The sequence below is a fragment of the Polypterus senegalus genome, chromosome 1 (assembly GCF_016835505.1).
Source record: "Polypterus senegalus isolate Bchr_013 chromosome 1, ASM1683550v1, whole genome shotgun sequence".
NCBI classification, from domain to species: Eukaryota; Metazoa; Chordata; class Cladistia; order Polypteriformes; family Polypteridae; genus Polypterus; species Polypterus senegalus.
The window spans coordinates 234,259,507-234,279,209 of NC_053154.1; the positions used below are offsets into that span (position 1 = coordinate 234,259,507).

The 19,703-nt window shown below is 36.7% G+C and overlaps 1 protein-coding gene across 1 annotated transcript; it reads right to left on the bottom strand.

Moving 5' to 3' along the window:
• Positions 1–625: 625 nt before the first annotated feature.
• On the bottom strand, positions 626–19,703 carry si:ch211-221j21.3. The gene is made up of 4 exons (XM_039770249.1): positions 18,184–19,703; positions 17,038–17,190; positions 15,691–15,744; positions 626–843 (listed from the first exon to the last, which is right to left on the bottom strand). Exons 1-4 carry the CDS (start codon positions 18,250–18,252, stop codon positions 814–816), a joined length of 306 nt encoding a protein of 101 aa, XP_039626183.1. The 5' UTR covers positions 18,253–19,703; the 3' UTR covers positions 626–813.

The following is a 19,703-nucleotide window of genomic DNA, read 5'->3' on the forward strand; positions in this document are numbered from 1 at the left end:
GTCAAAGTCAGCAAGTTCAGCATTGCAATACAAGTTGAGAAGATGGCCTCCTGAGTGCTTGGCAGCACTACAAACTGTGGATATATTTGACAGCATCTTTTTTCATATAAGCTCAGACCACTTTCATTCTTCTTTTCTTCCTTCAACAATCACAGCTGAAGGTGAATTTAGTGTAGAATACTGAATCTAGTGTGTAAGTTAAGTAATAGCCAAAAAAACACAGGTCTTATAACCACAAGGCACATTATCTTGCAGTGTACATTTTATATATAATGTATTCATTTATATAATGGAAATAAATCTGAAAACCAGGGTTAGCATGTTGCGGTTTTTAAACAATAACACACACACACACGATGATTCTGCTGACTGATGACTTTACCCTTACTAAACGAAACAATGTTTTTCAAAATCAAATGTCTTTGACATTTGTGGACATTGTTTGGACTTAAAAATGCACCATATGCATTATCTTTTTGCAAACATCTCTACCAAAATTAAAACTGATGTATAAAAAAATGTATCAGGCTCTAATTAAACAATAAATTGTATGTATGTATGTATATATATATATATATATATATATATATATATATATATATATATATATATATATATATATATATATATATATATATATAAAATAAATGCAAGTCATGATAGCTATTTTATGGTGCTGTTAATTTCATATCCTTGTTTCAAAATATTAAGAGTTCATTTCATTGACTTTATATGGAAAAAAATAAACTGGAGATTCTCCCAACAGCCCAATACTGCAGCAGCATTGTGAATGAATGAACAACAGAAACCAGGTCAGATCTTCATTAAGTGGTTAATGTGACCCTGAAATGAAGAAAGAAAAGATATTTTGTCATAAAAATATTTCATTAAAATGAAATCAAATAAGAGATGTGAAAATGTTAAGAGAAAAAAAAAAAGTGTACAACTCATAAAGAAAAAGTAAAAATGATACAAAATATACACATTTTCACATAAAATGCATACAAGTAAAGGTATACTTATAATCTAGTCATTTTACAAAAGCTCACTTGGTATGTTGTGCTTAAAAATGGGATGATTATACAAATTACCCTTCAACAAAGCACACATTTACAAAGTGTTTTGGCTGTTAAGGACACCAGTAATCAATTTTTCCTCTGTCATTATTCAACTCATACATTAGATCATTTAGACGATGAATTCTGGTTTGCATTTAGGGATTGATTACTATTTTTAGACCTTTTTAGGCCTTTTGTTTTATATTGCCATTTCCTTATATCTTATTCCTATTTTGACCATGTGACCTTTCTACCAGCCTCCCCCATCGATGGCTGTATAGCACGCTTTTTAAGTAGCCTGTGAAAGTCTAAACTTTCGATTATTCATCAATACATAAACTAGTTAAAACACTAAACAATTATTTGAAACATTAATGGTGTTTAAAAATTCCAGAAGGCTCAAACAAAAACAAATACAGTGTAAAATGTAATTTGAATATTTTAGTGACTACCATACTTAAAAATCAGACCAAAAAAATACATATAAGGCAAAGTTGACTGACTAACTGACTCGTAAAGAAAAACACTATTTCCTGTTTAGCTAAAATGCTAAATCTACAGCAGTAAGTGTCCACTAACAAAGGACATTTGCATATAGAGTTTATCAATACTAAGGAGATTTAAAAAATAAAAAATAAAAAAAAAACACACAACAACCTCACACACTAGAAAAACTAAATACCCAAAATCTCAAAAATGGCTGGATGGATTTAATTGAAATTTAAAAAACAAAAAGTTTTTTTTTATTTGTTGATGTTTATCATTAATAAAGCTCTAGCAAGTGGGACATTCGAATAGCCAGCGTCCCCCATTTCACCACAGTGCTGGCAGTAACCTCACAAAGAAATGGAGCATGATGATTTATGCAAAATGAAGGCTATCTACAGAAGTGAAGTGAAAACAGCAATGTTGGGTGAAGCTCAAAGATGATGCACTTAGAAAGTGACTTGCCAGTCATGGTGGTAGCGAGATTAGTCAATTTTGCACAACACTGTAAGAAAGGTATTAAATATATACATATTAACCACCCCCCATCTGTAATCTCGGGCGATTACGAAAGTAGAGACTACAATTCCCATCAACCACTGTGCTGCAACAGACTATTTCATCACACTCACAAAGTTTAAATATAAGCATCGATAAAAGCGCCATGTCGTCAAAGATAGCAACTGCTGCATTTTATTTCCCTCTGTCCCTTTGGGAAAACAATTTCATTGTCTTACAGGATTGCAGTACTTTTCTTAGAGCTGCGATTCTCAACCTTTGTGGCCTTGGGACTAAGTTTTACTTTTTTCCTTAGAGTTTACTGATGACCCACAGACAGCATCTGATGAAAGGGAGGGTGTGACGATGTAGGTTCTACTCCATGTTCCCATCTAGGCTTCTGGGGAGCTCTCAAACCGGACACTGATGAGCTAAACAGTGAAAACATCAACCACCTACCAAGGGGATGGTGCAAGAAGTGCAAAGTGCGTTTATTAAGATCAACAAAACCAAAAACAAGTTTCCAAATAAATATGTGCAATGCATCACAAATCTTTAAATAAATAATCCATTAAAACAGGTGAATCAATGGAGGTTAAAATCCAATAAATACATCTGTGAAAAACGAGGTTAAAAACATTGGCTGAAGGCAGTCTTTTCTTAAAGCTCCGGTGCTTACTTCTTTCTACCGGCAGTTGCCCTGCTTCTCCCATACGGGCCCCGCCACAAGGGAGTCGCCCTACTAGCAAATGCAGCTCCCTTCAATTCTGGTCCGGTAGCCTTCCGATCCCCGACAATGTAAGGCTCCAGCTGGACCGAGACTTGGGTTCCCATCCCAGCGGCCAGGGCACTCACGCTGGGGCTCAACACACCCAAAGCCTCCCTCAACTGCCGCTTCTGTCAACGGCCAGTCGACTCCTCTGCTGGTCACTCCAGCTCCTCTAAATTGCTCAGCTTGGCCAAACACTCCTCTGGGGCTCTCCTACCAGCTGCATTACTGTCAATAACCTGCTTTCGCTCCCATTCTCATGCACCAGCTTTCTCCTCCCTGCCGCCTTCATCTCACTTCTAACTTCCATTCTTTCCCCCACTTCTATCTGCCTCGCGCTTCTATTATATATTACAGGGACATGGACCAGGTGTGGCAATTAGCAGCTCCCAGCAACAATTACAGATGCAGACGACTCCACACCTGTGCACTTAAGCGAGGACCGCCCGCATCACAAAGCTCTCTGTAACTGCTCCGGCCACATTACCACGCCTCCTCTGAGCCGTGAGTGCGGCAATTATCTATTAAAACAGGCCTTTTCAATTTTGAACTGTGGACCTGCTACACCACAGAAGGGTATTTTGTTGAACTAAACATGATCAGAAAAGCGGGTGAGGGATTTTCTTGGTAAAACAAGTGAGTTTAGGGACATTGCGTGCTGTTGATTACTTCAAAGACCATGGATGTGTCACATGTGACAATAAGTCTTAGTTAAACATTTTTCACACTGCTTTTTTATCAGTGTATTGCCTAGCATTTTTGAAAAATTTTAACCCTGCTGACTACCTGCATATCATCATTAACCTTGCAATACCAATCAATGATCTGCATTAAGTGCTTTGAAGTAAAAAAATAAACACCACACTACTGCAAATTATCCGATATAGCTAAGGCATGACTGAACAAAATTAAACTGACGAAAATGCTGCTTTTTAGAATGTGATAAGAAGAGAACAGGGTGGTGCTTCTGACTGAGTAAAGTAATTAATAACTTTAGCTTGTTGTTGGTATTTATTCAGATCCATTATATACTGAGGCAGAACCAATTTTAGGGTTTGATGCTAATGGAGAGTCAAGAATTTTAGTTTTGAATTAATCCCCTTTAGCACTAGAATGAGCAGAGCCTACAAAAAAACTCAGAAATCCAGCCCACCTTAAATGCCTTTGCACCTCTGTCAGCGTCTTTTGTCTTGTAAATGTGTTGATAAGCCCAAGCAGCCTGCTATACCATCCCCCCCCACCGCTATAAAAGGGGCAAGACGTTCTCCCAGTTCAAGCCTTTGATTATCTGGGAGTGAGCTACCTACAGTTTTATAGGAGAAATAATTTCATGTGTGTTCTACGTCTACAACAATCTATGTAAACACATTGTTAAAACAGAAATGTTTTTCATGTTTTAGTAATAAATGACAAAATGTAGACATGAACTGTATAATGTGTAGTGATGGCCAAATATCAAACAAACACTTTCACAAAAGGTACATGCGCAATACAACGGCTTCTGTGATGCAGCGGTAAAAACTGCAGAGTTATAATCCAGAGGTCGCAAGTTTGAAATCAGCTGTCCCGTAAATTTACAGTTTTGAGTAGTGAGCTGCTCTTATTGTTAATATTATATGATAAAAACATACATTTGATTTGTGTTTGTAACAGCCGGTGTAAATTTATAGTACTTGTAAAAGTTACCTTTTTTTTTTTTTAAACTTTTATTCTCTCAGTCATGATACAACAGCCACCCCCTGCCCCAGATCTGACATTGTTAGTTTTTATTTGAAACTGGGAATATCTGTAGATGTGAGTGGTGTTTTGAGACAATGGAACTGGAAATTCTCTGATCAAGAGGGATGAAAGTCGACACAGAAACACTAGTGAATCTGCCTTCTTCGCAACTCATTGTCACTGGAATTTTTTTTTTTTTTTTTAATTCAGTTTTACTGAGTGTTCCTGCTCATGCTGAATTAGTATGCACCTTATGGTCCATAATGTCAAAGCCGCACTGACAAAAAATAAAGACATAGGTATACATGATATTTGGAATAACTCATTTTATGACCGGTATAGTACATTTCAGAAAACATTCTGGCACGGATGCAACATTATTCATATTCATGCACATGCCTTCTTGCAGTTATAATTAGTGACTGTGTTTTTTTTTCTCCCCCCAATCTTGCCCAGTCTCCACATTTTGGTGCATAGTGGTAATCCTTTTGCACCCCAGGACATGCAGAGGAAACAATAGTACAGAGAGTTCAGTTCTCCGCTATATGCAATTATCAGATTCAATTGTTAACAGCTCCCCCACACCCAAGGACCGTCCTTTCTACATTTACGACACATGTACCTGTTGAAATGTGCACACTTCTCTCTATGTGTTGGTTACCATTGCACATCCTATTATAACATATTGCATCCTCTTTTTCTTTTTCCAATGCCTTTTCTTGTAAAAATCAATGTCTAAGTCCCTCTTGAAGGTGAGCCAAGAACACTTTTCTTTTTCTCAGTGGACCTGTGCATGCCTTGTACAGTAACCCTAATTCACACCCGAACGGACGCTGTTCCTTTTCAAATAATGTTGCAATAGTGCAATGATATTTTCTGATTGGTACTATTCTGGTCATAAAATGATTTCTTCAAAATGTCACATATATTTGTCTCTTTTTTTTCCCAGTGCTGTGTTGACATCATGGAGCAGATGGTGTGACCTTATTCAGTGCAAGCTGGAGCACATGGGTGGCCGATTGCTTGCTCTACAACAAGCTTGACCTGGCAGCGATCAACGTACATGTACTATACAAGGCATGCACGGGGTCCACTGATAAAAGAAGAGCATTCTTGGCTCACCTTGCAGAGGAACTTTGTTGTTGCTTCTTACAAGAAAAGTTGATGGATAAAGCAAAACAGGATGCAACATCGACAAGCTTCTGTTTCAAGACCGCCGCTTCCCCCAGGAAAGCAAATGGAGTCAGTGTCAGGTGCCCCTCCAATGTAATAGGAACCACAGCATAGAGCGAAGTGTGCACATTGCAACAGGTACACACGTCGTAAATGTAGAAAGGACGGACCATGGGTGTGTGGGAACTGTTAACATTTGAATTTGATGATTGTATATAGCATGGAACTGACCTCTCTATACTATTGTTTCCGCTGCATGTCCTGGAGTGCAAAAGAAACACCACCATGCACCAAAATGTGGAGATTGGGCAAGATCGGGAAAAAAAAAAAAAAATAATAATGAGGTCACTGATTACAACTGCAAGAAGGCATGCAAATGAATATGAATAACGTGAATAACCTTGTATCAGTGCCACAATGTTTTCCGAAATGTACTATACAGGTCATAAAATGAATTATTCAAAATATCATATAAAATGAATTACTCAAAATATCATATATACCTATGTCTCTGTTTTTTGTCAGTGCAGCTTTGACATCATGGACCATAAGGTGCATACTAATTCACGTGAGCAGGAACACTCAATAAAACTGAATTAAAAAAATTCAAGTGACAATGGGATACGAATAAGGCAGATTCACCAGCATTTGTGCATCAGCTTTTATCCCTCCAGATCAGAGAATTTCTAGTTCCACTGTCTCAAAACACCACTCACACCTACAGTTATTCCCAGTTTCAGATAAAAACTAACAGCGTCAGATCTAGTGTTGTGGAGGATCTTGTTGTATTGTGAATGAGAGAAGTAAAAAAAATAAATAAATTAATAACTTTTACAAGTACAGTGGAACCTCGGTGAACCGAATCAATTTCTCCCATAGGACTGTATGCAAATACAATTAATTTGATCCAGACCGTACAAACTGTATGTAAATATATTTTTTTTTAAAGATTGAGCACAAATATAGTTAATTACACCATAGAATACACAGTTCAATAGTAAACTAATGTAAAAACATTGAATAACACTGACACAAAAACACCCAGGCTCCCTGCTCAGTTAAACGAGCAGGCAGCACTCTCTCTCTCTCTCTCTCCCTCTCTGTAACATTGCAGCAGTTCGCGCTATAGCCTTGCAAGCCGAGCGCTGTATAAACACCTTATTTTAATGAGTTTTAAGCACGGGATGGGTCACGGGGATAGGGAAGGAAGATTTGAACAAATCCAAACTTTATTTAAAAACCAACAACAAGCAACCAAGAAAATAACATTACAGGAATTTGCGCTATAGCCTTGCAACCGATTGCTGTATAAACACTTTTTTTAATTAGTTTTAAGCACAGGGGGGAAAAAATGAACATTTGAAAAAAGTGAAAAGTAACACCGCAACAATTCATGCTACGAACCCAAAAATTAACATTTGAAAAATCTGCAATACAAAAACTAACCTTGCATGAGTCAAGTTCTGGCATGAAGTGAGGAGGAACTGGGTCGAGAGGAGGTTACAGTTTTGAGTGAGAGACTGGCTCTGCGATGGAGGGATGTTTTCCTTCAGGTGTTTTCTCTCGTGTGACTTGGTTTCTGGTGTTTTTGCTGTTTTGCTGTTCGTGAACCGAGGCAAAAGTTTGTCAAACTTTTTGGTCGTAAACCGAGTTGTACGTGTACCGAGACATTCGTGAACCAAGGTTCCACTGTACTATAAATTTACAACAGCTGTTACAGACACAAATCAAATGCATGTTTTATCGTATATTATTAACAATAAGAGCAGCTCACTATTAAAAACGGTAAATTTACGGGGGAGCTGGTTTCAAACTTATGACTCTGGATTATAATTCAGCAGTGTCGTATTGCACTTGTACCTTTTGTGAAAGTGTTTATTTGACATTTGGTCATCGGCCTTCACACACTATACAGGGTGGTCCAGATCTAATTATGCAATTATGAAAAGGCGAACACATTGCACCCGCTGTTCGATTGACAATCATCTCCCGCCATTTTGGAATGCAGGGCAGGTGCTGCCATGTATTGGCAACAAAAAGAATTTTTTGTGAATTCTCTATGTAATAAACTTAAGTTATAGCGTAATGAAAATTGCATGATTAGATCTGGACCACACTATACAGTTCATGTCTACATTTTGTTATTTATTACTAAAACATGAAACAAATTTCTGTTTTAATGATGTGTTTACATAGATTGTTGTAGACACGGAACACGAATGAAATTATTTCCTCCATACAAATCTAGGTAGCTCACTCCCAGAAAATCAAGGTTTGAACTGGAAGAACTTCTTGCCCGTTCTGCGGCGGTGGGGGATGATGCAGTAGGCTGCTTGGGCTTATCAACACATTTACAAGATAAAAGACACTAATGGAGAGGTGCAAAGGTATTTAACGTGGGCCAGATTTACAAGTTTTTTTGTAGGCTCTGGTAATTCTAGTGTTAGATCACTTTGTATTATTATCGAATACTGCTTTAATAGAGTCTCTTCACATCAACACCACCAAGGAATGCATGTAGCTTGTTCAACTGTAAGCAGCTGAAATGAACTAATAATAGTAGGCCCCGAGTACTGCCAATACATGTGATTAACAATGACACTATAACTGAAGCCCACTGACTTAGAAAATTTCCTGGCCAAAGTCCTATAAAACAGCTAGTTCTATTTCATAAAAAATGTCTTCATAATAAATAAAAATAGATGTTTTCCAAAACCTGCCTATATACAGACACAATTAACCTAAACAAGTAATTCTCAAACTAAGTCCTGGAAACAGCATGTGGCTGCAGGTTTTTATCCCCTAACCAGTTTCACAATCAGTAAACTTTGATCTCTAATTAATCTAATCAGCTGTTTTTTTTCCCCTCTTCTCTTAATCTATTCAGAAAAGCACAGATGCGCAATTTTTACATTTAGAAAACATTTATAAACATTTGTATTTTTGCTATTGCTTTTAATGCTCAGCTCTCTTTTGTTGTTTTTATATTTATTTGTTTGCCTTTTTCTATGTAGTTTGTTCTCTTAATTGTGTCCCAATAATGACAACAAACAACAAGCAGAAGATTCCGCTGAAAAGGTGACAACAACCAGTGTCACATCCACTAAAATAAGCTCACTATTTAATGTATTAAATAATGATAATTCTTTACATTTATGTAGCACTTTTCTCACTACTCAAAGTGCTATCCATGCTAGGAGGACACAGGGCATGAACCCATGATCTCCTTGCTGTGAGGCAACACTTGGAAAATCATAATGAAAATCATAAAAATGTTGGAGACATACACACACACCCGGTACATTCTAATAAAAATTTACCCAACTTATTTTGTAATTTCTACATTGGTTCCAAAAAAACAAAAACTGGGAAATAGCAGATCGTTTAATTTGGTCAGGAGTCAAATTAAAAACAGATGTTGACTATAACAAAAATGTGAAGGTACATGGTATCCACAGAACCGAGTCTGATAACCACTGGCCTAAACAAATACATGGAAGTACTGTTTGTCAAATTAGGAATGTGAAACAGAACTGAAATGCAGATTCTGCAGTGATTTAATAAAACAGAGCAAGATGCATGTAAATTTGCATTAATGTACTTACATGTTCTCAGGTGCACAGAGCCCCCGACATGGCAATAATTTAGTTATGGTCAGTTATACTTGTTCAAGTGTCCACGTGACATAAATACACTGCACAATACACTTCAAGTACATTTCAACAATGACAAAATATAACTCTGTAGAAGTAGTAATTCTTGTCAAAAAATAAAAGTTAAAATAAATTAAATAGAATATTAAATTTTATATGTCCCAGATTGTGTTCTAGTACCTTACCTACAGGTATCACTGGCCCTTACTTTTTTGATGTCTGAGACACAGAAAAAAAAGAATTAAAAACCAAGGAGGCGATTACATGTTGGAAAGATTTTTTTAAGTAAAATGTCCCTAATCTGCACACAATTTATAATTATTTTATAACTGCATATAGTAATTCTATTACAAGGCTTTTCATTCACTGAATTATTTTGCCCATATAATAGTTCTGAACAACATATCACAGAGACAGGATTTTAATGTCTTTGAATGCCTTTCATGGAAAACTTCACTGCCTCATCAACTGTGATCAGCTATCCAGCATGGAAAAACACTATAAATCAAGACTTTAATAACATTGGTGATATGTAATGACTGCTGTTACCAACGCCATACCATATAAACTAGATCCATATTCCACACACCATGGTGAAACTCTTGAGGGAAAACAAGGAAATCCCCAAGGATGTGCTTAACATAGGTCATTTCATGAGAACGTTTTACCAATTGTCACTTATGACAATATGGCAAGAAATAACAACTATGAATATAAGGTATGATTTGATATAACATACTTCCTTTGTGTTGCAAGAATGTCTCTAGCCTGCAAGTTTTCAATACTGTTGCATTGCTACCATCACATTGCATAGTGAATACTAGCATGATTTTAGACAGTCTAAGGATGTGAAAAGTCAAGTATACCCATTTCCCACATCTGTTATTAATCATCATTAAGTTTGTTGGTGACACCATAGTGGCTAATCTCTTTAGCAAGGGGGATGAGACAGATTACAGAATGCAAATACAATTATTGGTGGACTGTCCATCCAAATTAACAGAAAAAATGAAAGAGAGGATTGTTGACTTAGAAAGGCCCATGGTGTCCACACACCACTGCGGGCTCTGTAGTGAAATTGGTCAAGAACTCAAAATTCCTTTGTGTCCACCTGATCTTACTTGGTCAATGAACACCACCTCCTGAGCCAAAATGGCACAGTAGTGTATCCACTTCCTTTCGTAGATGAAGGCACACCTACCCCAAAAATAATCAACCCCTCTCAATAACCCCCCCCAAATTCTCACTACATGCTATGGGGGGCCATCAAGAGTGTTCTGACCTGCTGCATCACTGTCTGATTTGGGTACTGCAGTGTCTTTGATCATAGGTTCCTACAAAGGATAGTGCACACAGCAGGAAGCATCAATGGGTCCTCTCTGCCATCCTTTAAAGACATCTTTATAAAGCATTGTATATGCGAGGCCTATAGCATTGTGAAGGACTGCTCCCAGCCTTCTCAATCTCTTTGTCCCACTTCCATCTGGCCAAAGAAAAATACTAATGACCATATTTTTTTTCTGCTAGAAAGAACTGTTGCTATGTCTCAAGCCAACAGTGGGACCAATACTGTTTCTGAATTGTATTACAGTACTTGTTTTCATGTGCAACTTTCTCTTCTTACAGACCATATAGGTCATGGGCATGTTTGAGTTTATCTGTCATGACCACCATCTCCAAGGATAAAACACTCTCAAAATTCTGAAGAGAGAGGCTAGGCAGCAAATTAACTTTGTCAGGAGACCTATTATATGCAAAACAGAGGCTACAGCATGAACTACTACTAGGCTGGCAACTCAAGTCCAGTTTGCTCATACAAAAACTACAGGCCGTTTTAAAATGATACTCCCTTTTTGTATGTGCGTGGTTTTTTTTTCCCATCTTTTTCACGTCTAACACTTGGGACCACTTGGTTGCCAAGAACCAAAAAGAAATCCATAGTTCGACATCTTTTAATAGAACTGTAGGTTATTTTTCCACCCAGACTAAAATCTAAGTTTATATTATGGAAAAATAGAACTTCTTAATTACATACTCTCCTCTTAGTGAAAATTACTCTCATAACACAGAAATGAACAATTTAGCACAGACCAAGTTGTTAATCCTGGATCAACAATGCTTAATTGGAGGTTTATGAATAAAGAAAAACAAAATTCTGAAAATCCAGTTGCTCTAGCTTTTTTCACTTGAGTTGTGCATGTTTCAAACAAACAGATAAAAAAATAAGACGTTATTATCTTTGTCTCGTATGTACTTAAATATCCATCCATCCGTTTTAATGAACCAACATAAACAAATTGTAGAATTTGGGAGAGCTACGGCCTGTCCCAGTTCCTTCACATACAAGGCAAGAACAGGCCCTTAAAGACAGTTAAGTTAATTGAAGGAAACACTAGCAAAAGAAATGCCACAATAAAAACATATTAAGCAACATAATATTACAACACCCCAGTATGTTTATAGTCTGTCACTCTGTTATCACTTAGATCAATTAAGACAACTTTAATTACAATACAGTCTCCAAAACATTATAATTGTTCAAAAATACAATGGTTAGTTTCAAATCAAAATAATTAATTACACTACTCAGTCCTCCTGTTCATTTGGAAACCCACTTCAAAGCTCTTCAGCTATTCATCATAAAGCTCTAAACTCAAACACTGCTAACTACTAGACAAAGTTCACTGTTAAAAAGAACTTTTAACACTAACCTTTGCTTCACAAAAGCATAATCATAAAACTTAAGAGCTTATTCAGACTTACTAAACCCAATCTAACTACAGTAGGTCCTTAACTCTGTGCTGGTTTGTCTGTGAAGCTTGTTTAGTTCAAACTTTTAAATCAAGGCAGATTAACCAAATATCCAATCAGTATAATCAAACACAGCTGGACTCAAATGAATGTGATCTCAAGGATGATCAGAAGAAATGGAAAGCACCCGAGTTAAATATATGAGTGTCACAGCAAAGGGTCTGAATACTTAGGACCATGTGATATTTCAGTTTTTCTTTTTTAATAAATCTGCAACAATTTCAAAAATTCTTTTTTTTGTCTGTCAATATGGGGTGCTGTGTGTACATTAATGAGAAAAAAAATTAAATGATTTTAGCAAATGGCTGCAATATAACAAAGAGTGAAAAATTGAAGGGGGTCTGAATACTTTAACAGCCCTTGTATTTTAGGCTTATTCTTGCAGTGCTCCATCATTACTTCAACAGTAACAATTATATGTGGACATTCCTTTACACTGTAGGGGTACTCAAACGGCGGACCACGGTCCACAATCTGGACCGGCAAGACGTTTTTGGTGGACCGCGACTGTCTTCTGCGTAAGTCAAAAGTCCGAATATAAAAGTATAAGATTGACGCCCTTAAGTCGTCGTTGGTAGCGAGTTCATCGCTGATGACGAAAGCGACCACCACACAATCAAATGTTACAGAAGCTTCACTACGCATTGTTCGAGTTCTTGGCAGACATAAGAAATCATTTACTGATACAGAGGTTGTTAAAGAATGCATGATGTCTGCTTCTTTGGTTCTGTTTAGCGACAAAAACTGTTTCAGCAGATATTATCAGACAGTACTGCTAGTCGTCGTGCAGATGACCTTTCCGACAATGTCGGTAGTCAGTTAATATCAGATCTTAAACAGGCTGAATTGTTTGCTCTCGTGTGCGATGAATCCACTGATAAAACTAACATGTCTCAACTCGGTGTGTTCACATGATTTTTTGATGGTGTAGAAGGAAATTTTTTATTAGCATGAGAGGATAGCAAATTAACATATAGAGCCATAAAAAGTAATTAAAAGCTTCTAAAATATTAAAATTAAGCATAAATTAGAATGTTAAGCAAATAAGATAGGTCTAGCAAATAGTTAACTAAGAAATCAGTTATATTGCATTATTTTTTAGGCTTACAGTAAAATTTCCAGAGTAAGAAAAGAACAGCAAATTGATACACCAAGACCAGTTTTGAACATGATAAGAGTTTGAGAACACCTGCGATTCAAGGCTAGGAAGCGATAACACAGAGAAGATGCCTCTGAAAGGCACGTATCAAAAAACAGCTGGGCTGATGAATCAGCAGAAAGGCAACAAAAGACTTTTGCTGTATGCAGGGTCACGCTGACATAATGCATGAAGAGAAAATCTTAGTAAATTCAGGCATTAGCAAAAATACTATTAAGAATATATTAGTAATTAACTTTAGTGTAGAAATTAAGACAAATCAAGCATGCCAAGCAATGATTAAGTGAAAGCACATACTATACTTCTTTTTTTATTAAAAGCTTAAGCTTTAGGTCACTATTATAAAAAGTTTGAAAGGTTTAAGAGAGCAAATGATGAGAGGAAACCCATATATGGAATTGAGGCTTTGGCCATTTAGAGAAAATGGGAACAGCATAGAAAAATAACAAATTCCATAAGGGTGTCAGTGATAGGAAAAGTAAGGAGATAATAAGGGTTCCCATGGAAACTCAAAGTTCGGCCGGACGGGAATAGAAGGGAGTCAGAGAAGATGGGCAAAAGAGCTCATTATAGCGAGTTCAGAAAAGATAGGAAATGACATAAGAAAAGCCCAAAGATGGACAGTAAAATCAGGTGCAGAATGAGCTAATTGAACGCGGCCAAAATGATAAGAAATTGTTATAAAAATTTCAATTGTTGTAATGTTCAGTGCTCAACTCAATTTGGCCGTATTGGGTTGAGTCCTTGTTATTTTTGTGTTGATTTATTGCAATAAAGCCTTAAAACTCTGTCTTTCTCGAGTCCTAATAGCCTTTATTTTTAGGTAAAAAGCCTTCTGATGATTAATTTTTCGCCACGACAATGGCCATAATTTTGAAGAGTTTCTGACATTACTACCGCTAGCAAAACAGACCCATGGTGAGGATGTGTTTCAGCATTATCGCAGTTTATGCGCGCAGCTGAATTGGGTGGAACAAAAATGGTTTCCCTTACAATAGATGGTGCACCAGCAAAGACTGCTAAAGATAGAGGAATTGTCACTCATATGAAGGCACTTCAGCCGAACCGTGTTGCTTATCACTGCATCATTCATCAGTCGTCCCTCTGTTCAAAACTTTGTGACGAACTGGCGGAAGTGATGTCTACTCTTGTGAAATTAGTGAATTTTTTATGATGTAATTTGTCTCTGCAGCATCGTCTATTTCGTTCTTTTCTTGAAGAGATGTCTGCAGAATTTGGAGATTTGCTGCTTCACAATGACATCAGATGGTTAAGCAAAGGCTGTGTGTTGGAAAGGTTCTGGAATTTCCGTGAAGATATAGCGGACTTCCTGCAGTCCTTGAATACAAAGAAAGCTGCAGAATTGTTAACATTTATTCAAGACAGTGACAAGGTCGCACTGTTGGCATTTCTTGTTGATATTATGGGACATATAAATACACTGAATTTGTCACTTCAGGGTGCAGACAAAACCATTGTCGAATTGCAAGAAAAATGTTGTGCCTTCGAAACCAAACTGAGCATTTTCATCAATGACTTGGAAGGTGGCAAGATGCTGCATTTCCCAAACCTGAAGAGCTGCATGACAGCTGATCAACTGGCATGTTTTCAGTTGATTTCCACATTTCTACATCATTTGAAGGTCGACTTTGATGAACGTTTTAAGGATTTCAGAAAACTGAAGCCTGTGTTTTTGTTTGTTGCTGATCTTTTCATTGTTCAGCCTGACGGTGAATGGACATCTGTGGCTGCCTCAATTTTTCCGAACTCAAACCCATCACTGTTGCAAATGGAAGGAGCTGATTTGCAAGCTTCTCACGTTTTGAAAGCAAAATTGAACTAAGTCAGCATAACAATTTTTTGGTCAAAGTTTGTTCCAGATTCTTAGTATCCTGCTGCAAAGAAACTGGCCATTTTCGTGCTCACTATGTTTGATTCAACATATTCTTGTGGGTGTGTGTTCTCCATTATGAACACTATCAAGACAAAACACTGAAGTGTAATTACCGACCAGAACCTCAGGAATGCAATGAGAATTGCACTGACTGGTTACTCACTGAACTATGCTGCCATTATGAAATCGAAACAACAGTTTCACACTTCACACTGAGTGACAATCATTTTCCATATTTTGTGCATGTCTTGGTCTTCTGTAAAAAATTTTATAATTTACGTTGAATCTATTACTAGCCTCTTACAGACCTACACGGTAAACCTGGCTATAGCGGACCTCGATGGTCGGTGGCGAACTGAATGTGGACCTGCATTCAAAAACTTTGAGTACCCCTGCTTTACAGTTTACTATAATGACTATGAATAACCAATATCTGAAGACGGAAAAAAAACAATTTTACTAATACTCACAGATTCTCCTGCAAGACATCGTAGACAAGGTCCAGAGTTTGAATTTCTACTGACCTAGTTTGGAATAAAATAACATTGATAAAGGATAAAGTTTTAAAAAGGTCTAAATAAATCCAAAACAGAAAAAAAAAAAAAAAAAAAAGGGAAGACTTCAATAATTTCTCAGTGCTTCAAGTCTAGGTAACATTTTTTACCCTGTCCTCTCTATTATAATAAAAAAAAATCCTGGGACGAGACAAGTATTGAACAAGATGTGATTTTTTTCAGAGAGATAGTCTCGTCTCGCGGGATGTGAATGTTTGTGCCAAGACCCGGGGCCGGAAATAAGACAAAGAGTAGATGACAAAATAGAACATTGTAAAGAATTCAAAAACTGTGGCACAATATACATGTAGAGCAGGTTAGAGATAATGAAAGTACTAAAATTTGAAAGTCTCGAAAACAAGATAAGAAAAATCGCATTAGCGCAAACAGAAATTATTACTCTGTGAAATAACGGAACAGCGAAAAGAGATCGAATATATTGTTCAGATTTTGGAGACTTGTAGATCGTCTAATTCGTGTTGGCATCAGGAAAAAGTGGTGTTCCTTCCCAATGAAGAGGAGTATGTGCGAGAATTAAAAGATTTGTTGTTTGGTGAAAGTGAAATCCACATATGCGAACGGCAGAGGCGCAAAGTGGCTGGCGCGTAGTGTAGGCCAGTCGGGTTGGCGAGCAAAGCCCATAGGTCTACGTAAAACATTCAAGAATACAAAAATTACTAGAGGATATACAGTAAGGGGCCCCGAGTTGCCTCGAAAGCTTGCATATTGTAATCATTTTAGTTGGCCAATAAATGGTGTCATTTTGCTTGACTATTCTCTACATTCATAATGGTCAACACGGTACAACACCCTAGTACTTTAAAACAAAGAACATTCTTTAGGTCTTTAAAGACAGAGATGACATATCAACTGATCTAATAATTTCAGATCAGTTGTATTTTTTTTTTTTTAATTATTCCAACAGTGTTTATAAATTTTGAAATTGATGACCTTACTGGAAAACACCAAATCCTACTGAGTAAAAGTCACCCAAGTAATAAATGGGAAAAAAAAGTCACAAATTTAAATACAAAACTAAAGTTAAATATCAGGGTTAAAAAATCTAATCATAATACTCTAACAATACTTGTACAAAATACATAAAATGCATTAAATTGAACTGAATTATTACTATGACTATTTTATTAAAATACACTAATATAAATTATACTTATTAATATAACTTATCAAATCTATATTTGAATTGGTCTGAAAATGCATGATTAATAAACAATTTTTCAGAAGGTCAAAAAATATTCATACCATATAAGGATAAGAATTAAGTGTGAAACTTGGTGAAACTATATTGCCCAGATGAGCCATGTCTTGAACACTTTCTTGCATGTCCCAGGTTTCCATTGGGTATTCCTGAACCTGAATACCACCTGCGTTTCCAAAATCAATACAGACTCGTTTCTGAAAATTAAACAGGTTTTGTTAAATTAGAACTTTAAGCTATACATTAGAGAAAACATGTGTAATATATTCATGTAGTTACTTAAAATATGATATACACGATATGCCTCTACATTTCATTGCCCACTTTTCCCCATTTCAGGTTGCACAGGGAAAAAAATAAGTTTTAACACAATATTTGCATGTCTGCTAATCTTCTGGAGTTTTTTTTTTTTTTTTTTAAACTGTGGACAATGAGCCTGCTTGAAAATAGTACCTGTCAAATATTTAACACATCACTTTGTCAAAACCGTACCTTACATGTATTGACAAAATATGAAGTTATTAATTTTCCAAGTACAGTAGTCTGTTACATTAAAGTCCCATATGAAAATAAACAAAAGCTGCCGAGACGTGTTAACATTTTAGGGCTACTAAAACATTACCCACAACCCAAAAATCTGGCAATTTAAATACCAGACATAGCCAATGATACAAAAATAAGGCAGGTATATTTTGCTCCTTAAGGCTGGATATCGTCATATGTTTAACAGTGCAAGCGTGCTATTCTATAATTAGTTTCTATTCCAAGTAAGCCTCGTGCACGGTGCCAAGTTCAGAACCGAAAAACAGGGAGCCGTTAGGTAGGCTATAACTAGTTGCATTAGTGCACCACCACAGAATGAGAAGTATAAAAGAGACGGTTCGTAGTCACAAGGAAAAGTTATTCTACTATTAAAATATGCTATAAGGGTAATTTAAACTAAACTAGCCAATCGTAGAATCATGGGAAATTATTCAACTATTACGTTTTAATGAACACACGAAGAGAAGGTTAAACGAAACATCGAGTGCAGTATCACAAAAGGACTACACAATAAGTTATGCGAAGTTTACCATTTTAAAAGTAGACCTCTAACCGAGAGAGTTAGAGACAAAAAAAGTTAACAGTCTACACTGATCTCGTGTTTCCTTGTTATAAAAAATATAGTATTGTACATTGTATATACTCACTGTTGGTTGGTTAATCTCTGCCGACGTTTCCTCAACTTCATGGCGTCTCTTATTTTGATGCGCAAACATATAAACAACAATAACTGATAATTTAAAGAAAGCGAAAAGCTAATTTACATAGATTTAATAATTTCCTTACCTAAACGAAGAAAAAGCTAGCTGACAGTTTTGACATAATTTTAAAGTGTTTTAAATCAAGTATGTCAATCTTATGTTTTTCTGTGAAAGTTAATACTTTCAGAATTATTTAACTCACGTTCCTTTAAGAACTACTTATTATCGCGCTCACGCAGCTCACCGGCAGTAGCGACCAATGAAAGAATACGTTACTACGTCTCTCTGGTAATAGCACGTCGCATACGTCAAATCGCCATTATAAGGACTGGCGGACAGTTTTAATTTCGCTTTAAGGAGCGCTAAAATGACATCATAGTGTATATTACAATGCTTAGTTAATTTGTTACCGAAATCTTAAGTTCCCAATATACCGTAACGGTACAAAACAAAGGTAAATGCAAGAAGTTTAAGCAACATCGCTCTCGCTAAATAGAGTGTACTTCGAGTACGTATTCTTTGTTGTTTTTCTGATCTACACCTCCTCCCACATCAAAAAAACGTATTGGGTTAACTGTAATATTTCCCTATGTTAGTGTGTGATGATGCGTACGTAACTAGGCCATAGGCCGATCTGGCCCATCGTCCAGGACTGGTTCTTGCCACGTACCAGATCCTGCCTGGATCGGTTGCCTTCCACAAATTGTAAAATGAATGTGTATATTTATAAACTGCTTTGTGAAACGTTAGTTTAGAATTAATTTTTCGACATGCAATATTTAAACTTTAGTGTGATTTAGGAACACTATTACCACTATATACTATTTTTTACTACTCATACTACTACTACTACTACTACTACTACTAAGCTTAAATAAACACTTGCACAGTGTAGGCTAATAGCCATGACTCCGTCTCTCGTTCGACGTTTGTCATTAGCTAGCTCATACTGGTTAGACTGCTTTTTCGTAAAATTAGAATTGTTGATCCAAACTTCATGCTTTTGTTAAAATGACGGAAGCGCTATTTGTAAAAGGACTGCTGTAGCGGTTTGCAAGCACCAGGCAGCAGGCGTTGCCTCGGCACCGCTCAAACACAGCCTCATCCTCTGGTGGAGGTATCGGTGACAGCTGAAGTAAAAGAATGAAAAACTATGCACATTCGCAAGTGCAAAACCCAGATTTAATACAACTACAGCAAAATACTTAAGGAGTGTTATGAATCAAAAGACATCAGCCTAGCAGCTCTAGATTGCTCGTTTTCCGTACTTCAGGTTATCTCGCACTTGGGACTTTTTCATCCCCGAATAAAATAAGCTGTTTTGCAAATCGTTTTAAATAAAAGCAAACTCTAAATCATTTGCACCGAGGAAACCAAATCATATCCTGCCAATAAGACCTAATGGGAATGCAGATGCCCTGCCCTGCCCTGCCCTGTCCTCGTCTCGTCTGGTCTGGTCTGGTCTT

Bases quoted from the DNA above. Each gene is read 5' to 3' on its own strand.
- si:ch211-221j21.3 (XM_039770249.1), bottom strand. From the start codon at position 18,252: ATGTTTGCGCATCAAAATAAGAGACGCCATGAAGTTGAGGAAACGTCG. The intron at 17,191-18,183 runs GTGAGTATATAC...TTTAATTTTCAG, and splicing joins CAGAGATTAACCAACCAACA to AAACGAGTCTGTATTGATTT. The intron at 15,745-17,037 runs GTATGAATATTT...ATTCCAAACTAG, and splicing joins TTAATTCTTATCCTTATATG to GTCAGTAGAAATTCAAACTC.